This window comes from Typopeltis vanoorti, chromosome 2 (assembly GCF_054136105.1).
Source record: "Typopeltis vanoorti isolate ZY-2024b chromosome 2, IOZ_Tvanoo_1.0, whole genome shotgun sequence".
NCBI classification, from domain to species: Eukaryota; Metazoa; Arthropoda; class Arachnida; order Uropygi; family Thelyphonidae; genus Typopeltis; species Typopeltis vanoorti.
The window spans coordinates 68,483,524-68,503,008 of record NC_143550.1 but is presented as its reverse complement, the minus strand read 5'-3'; the positions used below and the strand labels follow the sequence as shown (position 1 = coordinate 68,503,008).

At 35.2% G+C, this 19,485-nt stretch overlaps 1 protein-coding gene across 2 annotated transcripts in view; it reads left to right on the top strand.

The window, feature by feature from the left end:
- Nucleotides 1–19,485, top strand: part of Pyroxd1 (pyridine nucleotide-disulfide oxidoreductase domain 1) — a 218,284-nt gene that overhangs the window by 54,794 nt on the left and 144,005 nt on the right. For both annotated transcript variants that reach the window (XM_090411724.1, XM_090411723.1), the window contains exon 4: nt 10,603–10,674. In XM_090411724.1, coding sequence (XP_090267850.1) covers nt 10,603–10,674 — 72 coding nt within the window. The remainder of the gene's footprint in view (nt 1–10,602; nt 10,675–19,485) is intronic.

The following is a 19,485-nucleotide window of genomic DNA, read 5'->3' as shown; positions in this document are numbered from 1 at the left end:
GTGATAATAATGTTTCATTTCTCAACTGCATATTTTCAAAATAATGTTTCATTTTTCAACTGTACTTTATTTTCAAAAAACAACCAAGAACATTATAAATAGCATTCTTGTAGATAAGCTTATATGTTGGTTAGACATTGCTTCTGATTTTTTAGGAAATGGCAACAGAAACTAGATTATTAATTATAATAGTTTAATTAATAACTACCTATATTTCAGCAGAGATCTTCAGGGATCACAAAACAATGATATATGCACACGGGCACTCACAAATGAGGCTGAAGAAAGGAAACAGAAGTTGGTCCTAGAGTCCTAAACAGTGCCCCCTAGTGAACTAAATTGGACTGACGATCTTAGAATGTATGCTTCCCAAATTTGGGGCAATCTCATGCAATCCAAATTTGTTGAGGTTTGGAAAGTTTTTCAGAGCTGAGGCAGCTCTGAAAAAATTAACAAAAATCCTACGGATTTTTTTAATTTTTCAGATGTACCCCAGATATATGGAATGGTGATAGATTTAGAGTAATCTCTACTTTGAAGGGGAGCGGGGAATTGTGGTTATTGGCTATAATCTCCCCTTACAGGATATGATCAAGTTCAGTAATTAGGGTGTGACTGCTGGTGAACGTATCTACCTGATGTGTAGGTTTTTTGTAAATAGAGAAAGCCAGGATCCATCAGGCTTGCATGTAATCAGTGTCTTGGAAAGGAAGACTGCTGTTGTTTTTCCTTTTCCAAGGTAAACTGGATCCCAGGGTGTTGATTGTTTAAGTGTATTTTGAAATTGTGGAGTGTATCCAGGCTGTGCAGCCAAATGGAGAATACATCATCCATGTAGCATAGCCAGACAGTGGATTTATATGAGGCAGATTTTAAGGCTTTTTCTTGGTCTCCATAAAGAAGTTGGCCAGGGGTGGAGAAAGTGGAGAACCCATGGCTTTCCTCTCTGTCTGTTGTAGAATTTTCTTTGACAAACAAAATAGCCTGAGTTCATGGTGAACAGAAATAGGGCTGAGATATCTGGAGGAAATTTGGCTAGGGTGAGGTCTCTTATTCACCTCAAAGATATCTTAGATCTCATCCAAGCCAAATTTCCTCCCAATATCTCAGTCTTGATACTCTGACAGAAGCACATGCTGGTCGTATATATAAAGAGAAATGAGGTAGTTGAAGTAGACCTCAGCTTTATAATCCCTCCCCCTTTTATGAATAATATAAATTTTCTGTTATGTATGAAATGCCATGCCAAAGAAGCAAGTTAATCACAATGCATGTCCTTCAAATGGCAGGTTGGTAATCGACCAAAAATACAACATACAGCTGAGAATAAATATTTTGAGTAGTATGAATGATTTCTGATAACTGAATCAGCATGGTTTATCTTTTATCCCATAACTTAGTTTTATGTCACAAAATATTGTATACATATTGCATTTAAAAACTAGTTGCAATTCACTTGCCTGTATAAAGGCAGTCAGTCAGTCAGGAAAATAGCATAATAATCCTAGAGCTTTGATGAAAATTCAGCACTTGGATGCAGTAAAAACTGTTAGAGATGCCTAGAATAATAAACTTGCTAATCCATTTCAACTTTCCTTTGGATTGAGACAACTGAATATGTTGAATGTTTTGAATCTCTTTAGAAAAGGAAACAACTGTGACTGAGATAGCAAATCAGTTGGCCCTGTAAGTCTCTATTGGAGAGTAAATGAATTTGCTGAATTATAATGAAAAGGAACCTACCATTAAGGAACTTATCGAAATGATAGAACAAAGAAGGTGGTGTTCACAAACCTAATCCTATCCCTACTTTTATATTACAGACTTATGAAAAAATCGACTCATGTCATATCAGAAAATTTGGAAACTGGTAATCCAATTTTGAATAAAGCAGAGCTCAAAGACCTTGGTAATGGTCAGATAGCTTTAATGTTACAATTCTAAACAAGAGACAGTTATTGTACCTATGTATAAGCTTATATGTGTGTGTGTAATATATATTTATATATAATATGTATCGTGTGTGTAATGTGCATGCGCATACATGCAAGAGTGTTCGAAACTATAACACATCAGGATTGAATGGAAACATAAACACATGTCAGAAAAACTGACACAGATAGCTTAATGTGGAAATATAATTATTTAATATCTTAGAATTTCTGTGGCAATAAATATTAGTAGTAGTCAAGAAAAAAAGTATCCCATTGATATGCTTTTTTAACAACTGCAGATTGTAGTTCTTGGAGAAAATGGTGTGGGGAAGACTTCTAAAGAACAGTGGTGGATGCCATGAAGCACACGAGAAGTAAATTTGATAAGTTTGAAGCTGACAGTAAGCACATGTTAATTAATAATGGCATGTATGTTTACAAGCTTAAAAAACACAACAGTGGAGGATTGGTGATGGCTAGATCAGCATAGCAGCATCCATGAAAATGTTTCTAGAAAAGACAGAAGCAGTGTGGATAATCATTTAACTAGATTATTTTCATCTGGATAGCATCAAGCATTTTTAAGGAGTCTTTTGTTGTACCATCCCAGATGGGAGAAAAATATTCTTTGATAAGGCTGATTTTTAGGATTTATATAGTGTTTGACTAGAAAAGGATACCTTGTTTTTTTTTTTTTTGAGGACTGAAGAATAATCAGTGATGTGATGTGTTTGCACCAGAAAGGGTAGGTCTTTAAGTCGTTTGAATAAGAACCATCCACCATGACACGTTATGAGCATTCAGAGAGGAAATTAGCCATCCAGTTGCAGAGTATAGGTATTGGATTATAAGATGGTAGTTTGGTTTGTAGACCTTTGGGCCAGACCAGTCATATGTCTAGAAATATCAAGAACAATTTCATGAGTTTCTCTAAATCTTTCCATATCTTGTATCCAAAGGTGGACAGTGTTACAAGGTGATTTGCTGAGGAATTACAATGACAGAATCCATATCGGTAATCATCAATATGGATTCTGTAAATATTGCTGGACCTCCTGCTGGTTGAAAACCTGACTTGTTATGTTTTGCATTTCCAAAAGAAGTGTATTGCTTGATGACTAACTTATCACCATTATTTGGAATGGGTTAAGTGAATATATTCATTCCCATGCTGCATGAGTATGAAAGATATGCCATGATAAGATTTCATGCCTGCTGGGGCATTTCCTGAATAAACAGGGCCCTTGCTTTTTTTCATTGGAGAACCAGAGGCTATAGTGAAAAGCCAGCTACTGGAACAAACTCAAACTCAGCGCTTAGAAGAACTGACTATAAGAACCATCAATATAAGGAGTATTAATGGAAAAGAAATCAAATTTGTAGAAGAACTAGAAAAGTACCACATGCACATAATTGGCAATAATGACAAAGAAGACAAAAACGGGTGAAATCTTACTAAATAACAAGTATTGGATGTTAAATTTGGGCAATGACAATTCGGGAAGGTAAGAAGTAGTGATAGTGTTCACCACCAATCATAAAGATAAATTTCTTTATTAGAAAGTAGTTGCAAGTTGAGTTATGTGGACAAACTTCAAAATGGGGAAGTAGACAATGAAACTTATGTGAACCTATGTATTCCACAGAAGTTTCTCCTAAGAAAGAAGTGGAGGAATTTTTGAAGTCATTGGAACAAGCTGCTGATATAAAGAAAATGGAAAAAAGTAGTCCTTGTTGGAGATCTATACAGCAGAGTAGGAAATGAATTCCATTAGGCATATAGACATTTTGGGAAAATGCATAGAAAAGAGCAATGCTAATAATAAGTATTTGCTGGATTTTTGCTCAGTATATATAGACTAATCATTACTAACACCATCTTCCAACATAGACACGTACACGAGTTCATGTGGAGAGAAGACACAAAAAATAAAGTCCCATTGACTATATATCAGTGATATCTTTATGCTGGTTCAAGATACAAGAGTATGCTGGAGATTTGAAATTGGAAGTGACTATAACTTAATTTTAAGTAGAATAAAAATGGACATCACGTTCAAAGTACAGTAAGAAAGTTTTAAAAAAAGAATTAAATTTGAGCAGCTTTTAAAAGTAAACTGTAGACTCAACTAAATATCATTCAAGAAAAAATTAAACTGTTCGAAAACAAGAACCGAACTTGCAGTCTCAGCATGAAACCGGAGAAAATATTGATTCAGCTAGGGAAGCATGTGATGAGGTTGTCTGTAAAGTTAGAAAAATAAGAATACCATGATGGTCATAAAAAGTTAAAGAAGCAGTTGTGGAAAAGAAGAAAATATATAGAAAGTTCATAGCAAATTGGCAGATTCCCTAAAAGAATATAGAAAAATTTTTATTATTGTTATTAACATCTCACCTTCATTAAGTCAGAGACTCATTGTGGGAGGTACTGTCCAACCACAGATACAAGATCCTCAGCTGGCAATGTGCCAAGAAGAGTCAGTTCATGTTGAAGGGGAGAAAGGAATAAGGCGATGTATGAATTTGTTACCAACACATGAAATCATCTGCATAAACGTAAAATTTTCCAGCTGTTATACAATATACAACAAAATAATTACCACTTTAAAAACTTCAATGTTCATAAAAGAAAAGTTAATTTTCCAATGTGTAATAATAAACAACTCATCCCACAAGATGGATTGATTACCCTATTATTGGAATGGATTCTCCTTCTTCTGGCATGTGTAGAAGGGTCGAAGGGGTCTCGCATCTGTGGGCATACAGTACCCACTATTGCACACAATCTGATCTAACTGTGCCTTAAACTGATTCATTGTGTCTACATTCACAGCACACTCATGCAATGCATTCCACTCCTCGCTCCTGCTCATGCTCTCCTTATACAGTTTCCAGCAATGGCCTATTATTCTACTCCCCATCTCCTATTCTATGAAAAACCTCTTCCATGTCAATCTGATAACAACCCTTGACTAGCTTTTATGTCTCAATCATATTCCCTTCCTATTCATGAGGCTTTGCAACTTGCATTCTCTCAATCTGTGTCCTCATCCTCATACTCTGCATTCCAAAGACCACTGACCACCTTTGTGAATCTTCTCTGAATCCTTTCCAACATATCCTCATCACCATGAAAACCTGACAACCAAATCTGTGCACAATAATAATACATATGAGGCCTGATCAAGACCTTATACAATGGCATTATAACCTCTTTATTTCTGCATGTCGGGGTCCTCTGCAACATTGCCATTATGTGATGTGATGTCTTCACAACTTGTGCACTGTGGGCCTGAATTTCAGGTCCTTGTTCACCATCACTCCCAGATCTCTTATCTCCTCTACTTCCTTTAAAGTTGTTTCCCCACAAAAGCGTATACTTTGCATTCTATCATTGCTTACCAAATATCAAAACTTTGCAACATTGAACTGGTTGTTCCACTTACCTGCTCATTCATGCAATCTATTCAAGTCTTCCTGTAAGGCCATAACATCTGCTTGATTCTACATTACTCTCCCCAATTTTGCATTATCTGCATATCATCCCAATATCATTAACATACAAATTGAAAACAACAAAATGTAAGCTAGCTCAGCTATGAGTAAATAGTAGCTAACAAGTGGAAATATTTTGGTAAAAATATAGAGGATAAATATCAGGAAGGTGGCAAAATGTTCTGGAGGCTGCTGATAAAGCTTAGAAATGTTGGAAAGAGTATACTGTAATAGAAATCAAAGGTGATAAAGGTGACTAAAACTGAAATAAGGATATCTTAGATGACTGGATTAATTAATTTGAAAGATCATTTAACAAAAAAGCAGTGAAAAAACAATAATAGAAAATTTTCAATAGAAACAGAAATGGGAGTAGATATCAATGCTTGAAATTGAAAAGCCATCAAAAACTTGAAATATGGAAAGGCAGCTAGTGTAGATGATATTTGACTGAAATGCTCAAGTATGGAGATATAAAATTTTGCACTATCTACACTGTGTAATTCACAGGGCCCAGTTAGAAGGTCAAATTACAGATGATTACAGTATATCTCTCATGGTTCCCATCTATAAAAAATGGGAATAAAGCTGAATATGAGAATTACAAGGGAATTTCTCTACTAAGTGTTTCAGGTAAGATTTTTGCAAGCATCCTTGAAAAGAGGCAGTGAAAAATTGTGTAAACTTGGAGAACATTCTCCAAGTTTAGGTGGCTTTAGGCCAAATGGAGGTTGTCAGGATCAGATTTTCACATTATGATAAATAGTTCAGAAATTATTGAAATATGACAAGGATCTGTATTCCATTGTACAGACCCTTGATTTATTGTAGATCTGGAAAATGCATATAGCAAGATGCCCAGAGAAAATCTTTTTTGATATACTACAATTATGTGAGGTAAATTGGAACATCGTACAGAACAATGCATTGAAGGAAATACAGGAAAGATGGTTTAATGTAAAATCCGATGTAAGACAAGGATGCATGTAATCTCCACTCTTAAAAAGTATTTGTGGATTTGCATTATGAAGGAATGTGGCAAAAAAAAAAAAAAGTGGTTCCTTTGCATAAAGGTGGCTCTAAAACTGCAGTAGTTAATTTCAGACCAATCACCATCTCAAGAGTAGTGGTAAAAGTATTGGAAAAGTTGGTTAAAGACAAAATTCAAAAATGGGTGGATCAGGATATGATACTCTATAGAGGCCAACATGGTTTTTGTTAAAGGTAGATCCTACCTTAGCAATCTATTAACTTTTTATAATAGAATGACATCTGAGTTGGACAAAGGAACTGGCTACACAGTGGTACTTCTGGATTTTGCTAAGGCTTTTGACAGGATATCCCATGGAACACTGTTACGCAAATTGGAGCAGATGGGAATGGATACTAAATTGGTGATATGGATAGGAGAATGGCTCAGGGAGAGATACCAGAAGGTGGTGTATGGAGGAGCCGAGTCCAGGATGAAGCAGGTGACCAGTGGTGTGCCTCAGGGGTCTGTGCTTGGGCCATTGTTGTTTCATTTGTATATAAATGATATAGGAAATGGTTTAAAGGGAGATATTCAGTTGTTTGCTGATGATGCAAAGTTGGGTAGCACAATAAAAAATCAAGCTGATGTTGAAAGTTTGCAGGATGATTTAAATAAGCTGGTAGAATAGGCAAAAGGTAATGGATGTCAGTTCAATGTGGAAAAGTGGAAAGTCATGCATTTTGGGATCAAAAGATTACCAGCTGTGTACTACATTGATAGAACAGTACTCCAAGAGATTGATGAGGCTAGGGACTTAGGGGTGTTGGTAGATAGGGAGATGAAGTTCAGGGGACACATTGCTAAGGTGTCCAAGATTGCACATAGGATTGCTTGGTTGTTGAGGAACATACTGACATCAGAGATAAAAAGCTTATTATTCCCCTTTATAAAGCTTCCACATTTGGATTGCTGTGCTAAGGTCTGGTCACCTGGATTCCTTGGAGATGAGGAGGCTGTGGAGAGGGTTCAGAGAAGCGTGACTAAATTGGTGAGTGATGTAAAAAAATGCTCTCCACATTGATAGATTGAGAACTTGTGGATTGCGGAGGTTGGTTGATAGGTAGAGAAGAGGGGATATGATAGAAACATTTAAATTACTGAAAGGTTTGATATAGGATTGATGCAGGGGAAATGTTTCAGCTGTGTGATAGTGATGGAAGAACAAGAGGTCATCCCTGGAAATTAAAGAAGAGTGTGGTTAACAAGGGTGTGAGAACAAGGTTTTTTGCCTGGAGGGTAGTGAATGAGTGGAATTCATTGCCTGACTTAGTTATGAGTTCTTCATCTGTAAATGAATTCAAGAAGAGATATGACAGATATTGTTTTGCTAGTTTGGGTCTCCCGCGATGAGTCTACTGACTCCATGGTGATACCCATAATAATAATAAAACCTAATATTAGAATTGCAGATATCAGACTTAGCTCTTTAGTGTCATGCAGATGATGTATTCTTAAACACATCAAGTGCAAGTCTCTGGGATTCTCTAACTAAATTGAATAATAACTGTAACAAATTTGGCATGAAAATTGGAAAGGAAAGATTAACAAAACTATGAATACAAGCAGGCACATTGCAAGCTCTTCAGCATCATTCTCAATGGAGAACCTAGAACAAGTAAAATATTTCAGCTATTTAGGTACGGTTTTTAGTGAGGATGGCAAATTAAATTTGAAATAAACACAGAATAAGCAAAGCTAGTACGTTAAAGCCAGTTGAATAAATTTATATGGAATAAGAGAGAAATTAGCCAAAACACCAAACTAGCAGTATACAAGACAGTGTTGAAACCAGTTTTAAATTATGGATCTGAGAGTTTGGGTTAGAAATAAAGCACTTACTCAAAGACCACAGATATGAGAGTTCTAATATTAAAAAATAATCATAATAATAATAAAAAGGGGGATCTGAATAGATGGCATTAATGGCAGAATAATATTAAAAACGAAGACATTAGGAACTTGACATTGTCTGCATTCAAGAATGTATGAGCAGGGCTAATCTGGGGTGATATGGTTGCTTAAACAAAATGGAAGAAGAAAGATAAACAAAACAGGTGTTGGATGCCAAGACGGAAGAAAAAAGATCGGGATGATTCTAGGTGGAATCAGTTCAGCCAGAAGTTCCTTAGAAGAATGAAATGTTAGATTTTTTTTTTTTTTTTTTTTAATTTGGTTCCCACTCATGAAAGGTTATTAATAAATCTATAGTACATTTGTACGGTGGGCTAAGGATTTTTTTTTCTCCATTTTATATTTATGTATATTTATTGTATTATTTTATTTATCTTTACATAGATAGACCAGAAACCCTACTCTGAAACAAACTTTTTCAAGTCATTTCAGGTCTCCAATAAGTGGGATGGTGGTCTAACATCTGGCAAAGAAGTTCATCTCCCATCTAAAGACAATCACAACATCCATGCTCATGGCAAGATTTGAACCCACAACCCATTTGTTGGAGAGCAGGTGCGCCAATCACTCCGTGCACCTGCTCGCAACAGTGGCAATATTAGGGTGCTGACAAGTAATAGACTAATTTGGAGGAAAATGGATCTGATAGGAGATTTGTAATGGTGTGAACTTAATGGTATGGTGCTATCATAATAGTTTGAACACTTTGAGGGTACATATCAGGGAATTGATAATGATGGTATTGTAGGAGCCAGATGAATAAATTTATATAGAATAAAAGAGAAATTAGTCAAAGCCCATTAAACTAGCTGTGTACAAGACAATATTTAAACTAATTTTAATTTATGAATCTGAGAGCTGGGCTAGAAAAATAAAATAAAAATTTTATCAAAGACTAGAAACTACAGATAAGGGACTTCTGAGAAATATTAAGGGAATAAACAGATGGCAACAGTGGCAAAATTATATAAACAGTTAAGATATTAGGCAGGAAATTGACATTGTTAGCATTCCGAAAGTGTGAGCAGAGATAATCTCAGATGGCGTGGTTACTTAAACAGAATTGGAAAGGAAAGATTAACAAAGCATGTATGGTAGAGAAAAAATCCACATTAAGACCAAGATCTGTGTGGATTGATTCAGTTAGAAGTGCCTTAGAAGACCAAAATTTAAAATTTTTGAGTATTGGATTGCTGAAAGATAACAGACCTATTTGGAAGAAAATTGCTTATATAAAATTAGTAATAATATTAAGTTTTCTATGTAGTATCATTATAATGTTCTGTATACACCTCTTGAGGATATGTATCAGGATTTTGAAGATGATCACTATTAACATTGAAAATATATAAAATCAAGTTGTATTTGTTATTTGATCTGATGTCATAAAAGTCACTAATTTTATACCGGATTATAATTTTAGCATACTTAGAGATGTAAAGATTTGATGTTCAGTTTAAAAATGTCTTTCAGGAATATGCAGTCCCTGCTTACAGCAATTGCATGTTCCTGTTAAACTGTTATCTTGCTTACTTTATGCCTTGAGTGAATTGAAATGTGAATGTGAGAAATAAAGGAAATGAGTATTTTAGGTTACGTGTGACTTATAAGATGGGGGAAAAAAAGCGTATCTTATGGAGTAAATTTGGTGGATAATGTATAGTATTCCATTAGTTTGCACATTAATTTTACTTTGCTTTTTGAAATATCAAGTCAGTAGTGACAGTGCCCTTTGCTTAGAAATATGTTTAAATTCTTCTAGAATGCAGAGAACTTTTATAAGGCTTTTTCAACAGAACAGGAGTTCTAGTTTCATATGGGGAGTTGACAAAGCTTTACCTCCTATAACTGTAATTTCATCCTGTAAGACAGACAAACCTCTCTGTCTTAGGATTAATTAAGATTCTATAATAAAACTGTGACATGGACTTGACATGTTAGGGGAATGTGAAGATTGTGTTATACTAGGAAATTGTTTTCCAGGGGATAATTTTGATAATGCAATATATCATTATAGATCTTGCTGTTTTTCATTAGTGTACTTTACTGTCATCAGAAAATGTAATTTCAGTTGTTGAAATGTAATTGTTTGCTAGATTCACATTACCTTGCTATGTAATAATAAGAAACTTAGTTACCTTCATGCATAATGACATTTATTTTATAAAAAGAAAAAAATCTTGTACATTATGATGAATTAGACTAAAACTAAAATTATTTTTACAGAGAATGTACCTTACTGATGGTTCCATTGTGTATTACAAAAAATTATGTTTGTGTGCTGGAGGCAGGCCTAAGGTATATAAAATAGTTTATTTTGTATAACTTATATAATTCAAAAACAATTTTAAGTTTGATTTTCGTATTATATCTATTTCCTAAAAATGTTTATAATTAAGCTTGACATTTTAAAATATTAAGTATTCAAACTGTAAGTAAATTTTGGAAAATTATTATCTAAGCCTATACAGTTTGCTAGTTATCTGGTTTACTTAGAATCTAGGATGGACTAGATAATGGGTAGTGATTAAAAAAAAAAAAATACTATGGTTAATATTCCTAGCATAATGTGATTAGAGATGAATGTGGAGTGATAAATATAACAAGATATACAAAACATATACAAAAACAATAGTATGGATAATAAAAATAAATTCACACGTGACACTGTTGTGATATAAATCTTGTGATCTCTTGTGTGGGAAGGGGGGGGGTGATATAAAAGGTTTATAGTTTTATAGTTAAAGGTTTAATAATAAGGTGGTACACCTTTTGGCAACTCGTATAAGTAAATATGACCTCTCCACTGCTTCTGCCTTAGTATCACCATTTCTGGGTCTTGCTCCCACTGACGAGACCTCATAAAGGTCGAAACTGGTCTCTGGGTAGTGGCCCTTCCCTTAACGCTTAGCATTATACATCTCCACAAGGAGATGTGCTTTGCATTATGGGAGATACTAAGTCAAGGAGTGAAGAGAGCTTGGTTCACCTTTAGTACGAGTTGCCTCAGTCCTGAAGATACTTCAGGTGCAAACTTTGTTTGCTTACACTTGGATAAAGGATTAAACTAAATTTATTATAGACTACTTGTATATATAGAGGCTGTTGGACTTCATATCAGTTGCTTCATTATCTTACAATGCACAACGCACTTCCTTTTGGATGAGTATGTTGTTATGCATTATGGAGATAGTTAATGTCCAGATAGTCATTGTATATATGAAAGGTTGTATACTCCCATTGTAAACCACTCCAAATTACCAAGTTTAGTCTTCACATAGTCCTTACATTTCATATACATATTATTGATCAGAATTTCTTCTTTTCCTGTCCAAGCTTTTTATTTTTTTCTGTTGAATCTACTCGAAGACCTCTTCCCCCATTCAGAAAAGCCATAAATAGGCTTTTTCCAAATTTCCAGAATCTATTTCCCTTACAGCAAAAATCAAATGATCAGTTGGTCTCACTTTGCTGAAATCAACCTACTTTACTTGTAAACCTTCCTCTGTTTTATCCCTTTTTCTTGTTGCCATTATCCTGTCATAAGTCTTCATTGACAGATGTTATTACTCTATAATTAAGTACACTCCTCCTTGAGACCCCTTTGTAATATTTATATTGGGACAATCTCCTTGGTGCATTCATCAGATACCACCTTTCTGCAGATAATTTTAAAAATGTCACATAACCATTTTTATCCTGGACTACTAGAAGTTTTTATCAGTAGGCAAATCATCTTTCCTAGGGGATTTTTCATGTTTATTTTCTTCAGTGCTTATTCATGATTTCTAAAATAATGTTGCGATATCGTCCTAATTTCTCTTCCAGTAGTCACACGATTTCTGTTTCATTTACTTTAATGAAGATTTTTTTTTTTTAAAAGCTCAATTTACTATCTTAACAAAAGCTTGGCCAAAACAGTTTATTTTCATCAAGCTAAATTACAGATTTTTTTTTTTAGCGAATTGAAGTGCCTCCAAGAACCCCCCCCCCCCAACAAAAGCACTAATCAGTTACAAATTTACAAATTGCCTTACCTTCCTGTCACAAAGTACCAAGGGTCTGTTTTTAAGAACATGTAATCTGTTATGAAACAGGATGCTTCAGATAAGGGATTAAAAAAAAAAAAAAAAAAAAAACATCTAAGAGACACAAGATTCCCCCCCCCCCCCCCCATTGCTGGCACCATTTCATTGCTAATGTAAATTACTATGGATAAGGAGACAGAATGTTAACATTGTAGGAGGAGCCAGTGTTATATGTTACAAAAAAAAAAAAAAACATTCAAGGTCAACATTTCAGTCAAAAGAGTGTCTACCAAACACTAAAAGTAATAAGATCACTTATTCTTATTTTGAATTGCAAAAAATAATTTGAATAAGAATTATTGATTATATCATTACTAATCAGAAACTAGCTCTATGTGTGAGAGATGCAAATGTTTACAGAGGAAGTGAAATTTTTTCAGATTTCACTTCCTCATTTCTCTAAAATAGAAATACTAGCAAAATGGAGAAACGAAGTAAATAAGAAAAAACAAATAAAACAAGTATACAAACTATATCTGTTACAAGAAGAAATCATTAGAATGCTGTATCAATCACGATTAACAGCTTGCCTAAAAGAAATCCAAATCAGTGAAGATATAGAAGAAGAATGGAAAACTTTAATAAAAATAATCCATAAAGCAGCCTCTGAGGCTTGTGGAAAGAAAAATGAAATATTAAAAAGAAAAAAATTTTAAATCTGGAACACAGATATAGAAAATGCAATAAAAGAAAATAAATGGCATACAAATCATTCCCACAAAAACATACAAAGGAAATAGAAGAAATATACAAAAACAAAAGACATATGGCTAAAACCATAGTACAGAAAGCTCACCAAGATGCTTGGGACAGATATATTAATAAAATAGAAAACATGCATGGAAAGCAAGATATAGCCTACAATATGGAATCAATAAAAGTGGAAGAACTATAAGAAGCTTATCAAAAAATAGACAATCAACCAGATTAGATGACATAAATACATCATCAAATTCCTGCCATGTATCCTCAAGGGGGTGTACAGGACATGATAGTACTACATGAAAAATTTACATCATTACTAACTTCCTATCTACAATTTTCCTCCAAATCAGTCTGTTACTTGTCAAGACCCCAACATTATCAGATCTTATATTTCTATTATCTAAGGCACTTTGTACAGTAATCAATCCACCTATATCTTGGTCTTCCTCTGGATCGTTTTCCTGCAACCTGGCAGAGAATACTTCTTTTGTTATTCTTTCCTCACCCATTCTATTTAAGTGACCATACCACCTGAGATTAGCTCTGCTAACGCATTCCTGGATGCCGACAATGTCAGGTTCTTTCCTAATATTCTCATTTTTAATATGATATTGCCATTGATGCCATCTGTTCACACCTCTAGTCTTTGGTCAAGTGTTTTACTTCTGACCCAGCTCTCAGATCCATAAGTTAAAACTGTTTTGAACACTGTCTTGTATACAGCTAATTTAGTGTTCCGACTAATTTCTCTCTTATTCCATATGAATTTATTCAATTGACTTCTTTCCATACCAGCTTTGTAGATTCTGTTGTCTATTTCCATATTTAATTACCATCTTCACAAAAAATCGTGCCTAAGTAGCTGAAATGTTCTACTTGTTCCATAGGTTCTCCTTTCACAACGCAGTTGACATTTTCAATGATTTTGCCTATTTTCATTGTCTTTGTCTTTTTATTGCTGAGCTTCATACCATATCTATTACAACAGTTATTCAGTTTAGTCAGGGAATCTTGCAAACTTTTAGCGGATTTATTTAGAAGTATAACATCATCCACATAAAGCAAAGAGCTGACATTAACATCTCCAATTCTGATATCATGTTTAATACCACTTTCCTTCATAATGTGATCCATATAGATAATGAATAACAGAGGAGATAATGTACATCCTTGTCTGACACCAGATTTAACATTAAACCATCTTCCTGTACTTCCTTCAATTCTAACTGCTGACTTACAACTCAAATAAAGACTAAGTATTGCTTGATATAATGTCCCATTGACACCATATAACTGCAGCATATTGAATAGCTTCTCTCTTGGTACCTTTTCATATGCTTTTCCAGATCGACAAAACTTAAATATAGATCTTTGTTATATTCCCATGATTTCTCAACTATTTGTCGCAAAGTGAAGATCTGATCCTGACAGCCTCTATTTGGCTGAATCCAGCTTGTTTTTCACCAAGCTTTTCATCCACAATTCTTCTCAACTGTTTCTCAAGTATACTTGCATAAATCTTGCCAGGAACACTCAGTAGGGAAATACCTCTGTAATTCTCACATTGTTTTATTTCCCTTTTTATATATGGGTACTATGAGAGCACTACTCCAATCATCGGGAATTCATCCCTCTATCCAGGCCTTCTGAACTATGCAGTGCAGCCACTGTAAGACTTTACACCACCATACTTCAGCATTTCTGGTCGAATATCATCTACTCCTGCTGCCTTTCCACATTTCAGCCTTCGATGACTTTTTCTACTTCAAGTATGGATATGTATTCTTTACTGTATGCCTGTTGAGTGTTTTGTACCACTGTGCTATCACTGCTTGTTTCATTTAGCAGTTTTTCAAAGTAATTACTCCATACTTCAAGGATATCTTTTGCTCCCATCTTCATGTCACCTTTATCATCTCTGACTCCTTTTACAGCACTCTTTCCTCCATTTCTAAGCTTCTTCAACAACCTCCAGAATATCTTACCACCTTCTTGATATTTATTTTCTATGTTCTTGCCAAAATCCTCCCATGATTTTTGTTTAGCCTAGTTTTACACAGTGTTTAGCTTTCTTACATTTGTCTCTGTATTCTCTAAGATATGCTTTCTTCTTTTCCTTCACTGCCTCTTTAACTTCTTGTCCACCATGGAGTTCTCATTTTGCTATCCTTGCAGACAACCTCACCACGTGCCTCTCTTTCTGAATGAATCAGTGTTTTCTTCAAGGCTTGCCACTGAATCTCTAAGGTTTGGTTGCTGTTCTCAAACTCTTTCATTTTTTCTTCAATAATCTTTGTGTTCCACCCCCCCCCCAGGGGTGCACCTAGGTGTGCACGGGAACTGGCGATCCGGGGGTACCCGAGCTGGAGATACCTAGTCATGGCAGTATAACCATTACATCTGGTTGGAAGGAAAATTTCAATCCACCAAGCTGCATGGAAGGCAACGGAGAACTACCATGTATACTTTTTCTCTTTCTCCAAGTAATAATGAACAAGTCAATACAGTAGAATGAATTATGCACAAGAACAGATGGGAACCCTGGGTCTGATCTTGTGCAGTATGCTACCAGGGAGGGGGTTTGTATAGCTATGTTGGCATCCCAGGAGGATAAGACCTCAAATGATGCTGCAGGATATCCTCTGGGAAGTTCTGGAGCTAATGTAAGGACACAACATAAGAAAATGAATCTCAAAGAAAATACAAATATGGGAACCTGGAATGTTAATTCAATGTATCAAGTAGGGAAAATGGCCAATGTGATCAGAGAAATGAAAAGAATGAATATATCAGTTATTGGACTCTCAGAGGTTAGATGGAAAAGTAAAGGAGATATAAGAACAGACGATGGATTTAGATTTGTTTGCTCAGGAGGAGGAGAACATCAAAAGGGTGTCGAGTAATGTTGAATAAGAGGGTAGCCAATATGGTGGAGGGATATTGGCAGAGATCTGAAAGAGTGATTGCTTTGAAAAGGAAGTCCAAACATAAAAATATCCTCATAATTCAAGTATACTTACCAACAACAGATTATACAGATGTACAAGTTGAATAGATCTATCAACAAATAGAGGAATGTTTACATTTGAAAAATAACAGAGATATACTGATAGTAATGGGAGATATGAATGCAAAGATAGGGAAGGAAGAGAGGATTGTCTGGTGGGCTCTTGGGGCTTAGAAGAAAGAAATGAAAGGGGAGACAGATTGGTGGAGTTTTGCAGAAAACACAAATTGATATTGACTATCACCTGGTTTCAACAACATGAGAGAAGACTGTATACTTGGAGAGCAGCTGGACAGAGAGGTGAATAAATCAGATTGATTATATATTAATTAACTCGAGATATAGAAATGTAATAAAAAATTATCCTGAAGCAAACTGCAATAGTGATCATAACCTGCTCATAATTGAAATCAGACTAAAATGAATAAATAAAGAAAATGCAACTAGAAAAATAAGAATTGATGGACTACAAAGAAAAGATATTAGAGAGAAATATCAAGCTGAACTAGAAAATAAGATCAGCAGTATTGATACTGATAGACCCTTAGAAGTAATCTGGACTGATCTAAGAGAGAAAATCAAGGAATGTGCTCAAGTTCTTCTGGGTGAGGCAGAGAGGAGAGGAAGGAAGCCCTGGATTACTGAGGAGGTGATAGAAAAAATGGATGAAGGACGAATAAGAAGAAAGATGAAGCCCAAGTCGGGTATAAAGAGATCAGTAAACAAGTAAAAATTCTAGCTAAAAAGACAAAGGAAGACTGGCTCAACCAGGTCTGCAAGGAAATAGAGGAAAATGATACAGCAAAGGATATGAGAAAGGTTTATGAAGGCTTGAACTTGATTTCCAGGAAGAAGAGAAGAATAAAAAGCAGTGCTTTGAAGGATGAAAGAGGAAAGATTTTGTTGGGAAAAAATGATAAGATGGAAGAAGTATGTTGCAGAACTTTATGGAGATGAAGATAATCTGGAATGTGATCAGATGGAAAATGATGATGCCCCAGAAATTAAGGAATGGGAAACCGAAGCAGCCATTAAAAGAATAAAGGATAGGAAAGTTCCAGGAGTGGATGATATTCAAGGAGAGTTACTGAAGGCATTGGGAAAGGAAGGAATAAACTTCTGTCTCCATCATCTTTAATAGAAGTCTGGAGGAGGATATAATACCTAAAGACTTCGTAAGATCTAGTTTATTAATAGTTCCTATTCCCAAGACTACAGGAACAATAGATTGCAACAAGCACAGAACTATCAGCTTCATTAGCCACGTTACAAAGTCCTAATCAACGTAATATATAGAAGAATGGAACAGATGATAGAGAGGGAATTAAATGAAGCACAGTTTGGTTTCAGGGGAACCAGGGAAGCTATCACAACACTACAGATATTGGGGGAAAGAATGATCGAGTGATATAAAGATTTATATCTATGCTTTGTGGACTATGAAAAAGCTTTCAATGATGTTAATCACTCTGTTTTATTTGATATTTTGCATAAAATAGGAAGAGATAAAAATATTATGAGATTTTTGTTCAGAATATACAAAACTCAAGAAGCTAAGGTCAGATTTGAAGGAGAGGATACTGAATGGATCCCCATAAGAAAGGATGTGAGACAAGGATGTGGGATGTCCCCACTCCTTTTTAATGTCTATAGTGAATGGATGATGGGGGAGGCCTTGGAAGATCTGAGGGATGGAATAAAGATAAATGGACACCTGATAAATAATATAAGATATGCAGATGACATTGTACTTATGAGCGAAACAGAGGAAGGCTTGCAAAGAATTTTGAACAGACTGAACAGAGTTGGAAACGAGAGATATAAAATGAAAATAAACATTCCAAAGACAAAATTGATGAAGATTTCAAGGAAAGGAAATGATGGGATGGAAATTACTTTGAACGGACAAAGAATAGAAAATGTAAAAAGTTTTGAATACCATGGGAGTTGGATAACAGAAGACAGTAGATCTAATTATGAAATTAAGAGCAGAATTAAAAAAGCAAAAGCAGCATTTTTCCAAATATACCACATATTAGGAAACAGAAATCTAAACAAACAGTTAAAAGTAAGAATCCTCAAGACAATGACCTGGAGTGTGGGGACATATGGATGCGAGTCCTGGACGATCAATAAGATGAGTAACCAATTGAATGCATTTGAAATGTGGTGCTTGAGAAAAATGGATCGTATCAGCTGGACTGGAAGAGTGAGCAATGAAGAGGTTCTTAAAAGATTCAAAATGAAAAGAGACTATATGGCTAGTATCCAAAGAAGAAAAATAGTGTTTGCAGGACATTTGATGAGAGGTTCTTCTGAAGTTTCCCAGAATAGTATTGCAGGGGATGATGGAAGGAAAGAGAGGAAGAGGAAGACCTGACTTCAATGGAAAGACAACATCAAAGATTGGACAGGAAAGAATCTTACAGAAGCAAGAGATAGAGAAGCATGGAAGCGGACTGTTCATCAGCTGCAACCCTCTTAAAGGGGAGGCCACAGTATTAGATTATAATTTTTGTGTATTTTAGTCTACAGTTCATATCTGAGAGCTGCTCAACTTTTATTCGTTTTAAAACTTTCTTACATGTTATTCTTTTCAATATGAAATTCCATTTTATCCTGCTCAAGACTAAATAGTGATCACTTCCAATTTCAAATAATGTGTACACTCTGGTGTCCTGCACCAGGGAGAAAACATCACTATCAACAATAACATAGTCAATGAGACTTTTCTTATTCCTTGCCTCTTCTCTCCATATGAATTTGTGCACATTTTTATGTTGGAACACGGTGTTACTAATAACCAGTCCGTGTCCTGAGCAGAAATCCAACAGGTATTTGCCATTATTATTAGCTTTGCTATTTTCTCCAAATTTTCCCAAAATATTTTTGTATGTCTGACAATCATTTGCTGCTCTGCTATTTTGATCTCCAACAAGGACCAACTTTTCCTTTTTCATTGTGTCAGTTGCTTTCTCTAAAGCATCAAAAAATTTCTCCACTTCTGCCTTAGTAGAACCTTCTGTGGGACCATAGGCACAAATAAGTCTCATTGTCCAGTTCCCCATTCTCCTATTTGCCCACATCACTCTACTTGAGACTGCCTGCCATTCAAGAAGATTAGCCTCGTAATGCTGAGCAGAAATCCAACAGGTATTTGCCATTATTATTAGCCATTATGGGTATCTACCTAGATACTTCAGTATCCAGGTAGATACCCAACAGGGTGCACCACAAGGTGAGGATTGGACATTAGGTCAGAAGCCCTAGTCGGTTCTCCGCATTCCTTTAAAGGCTATGTGGAGGTCT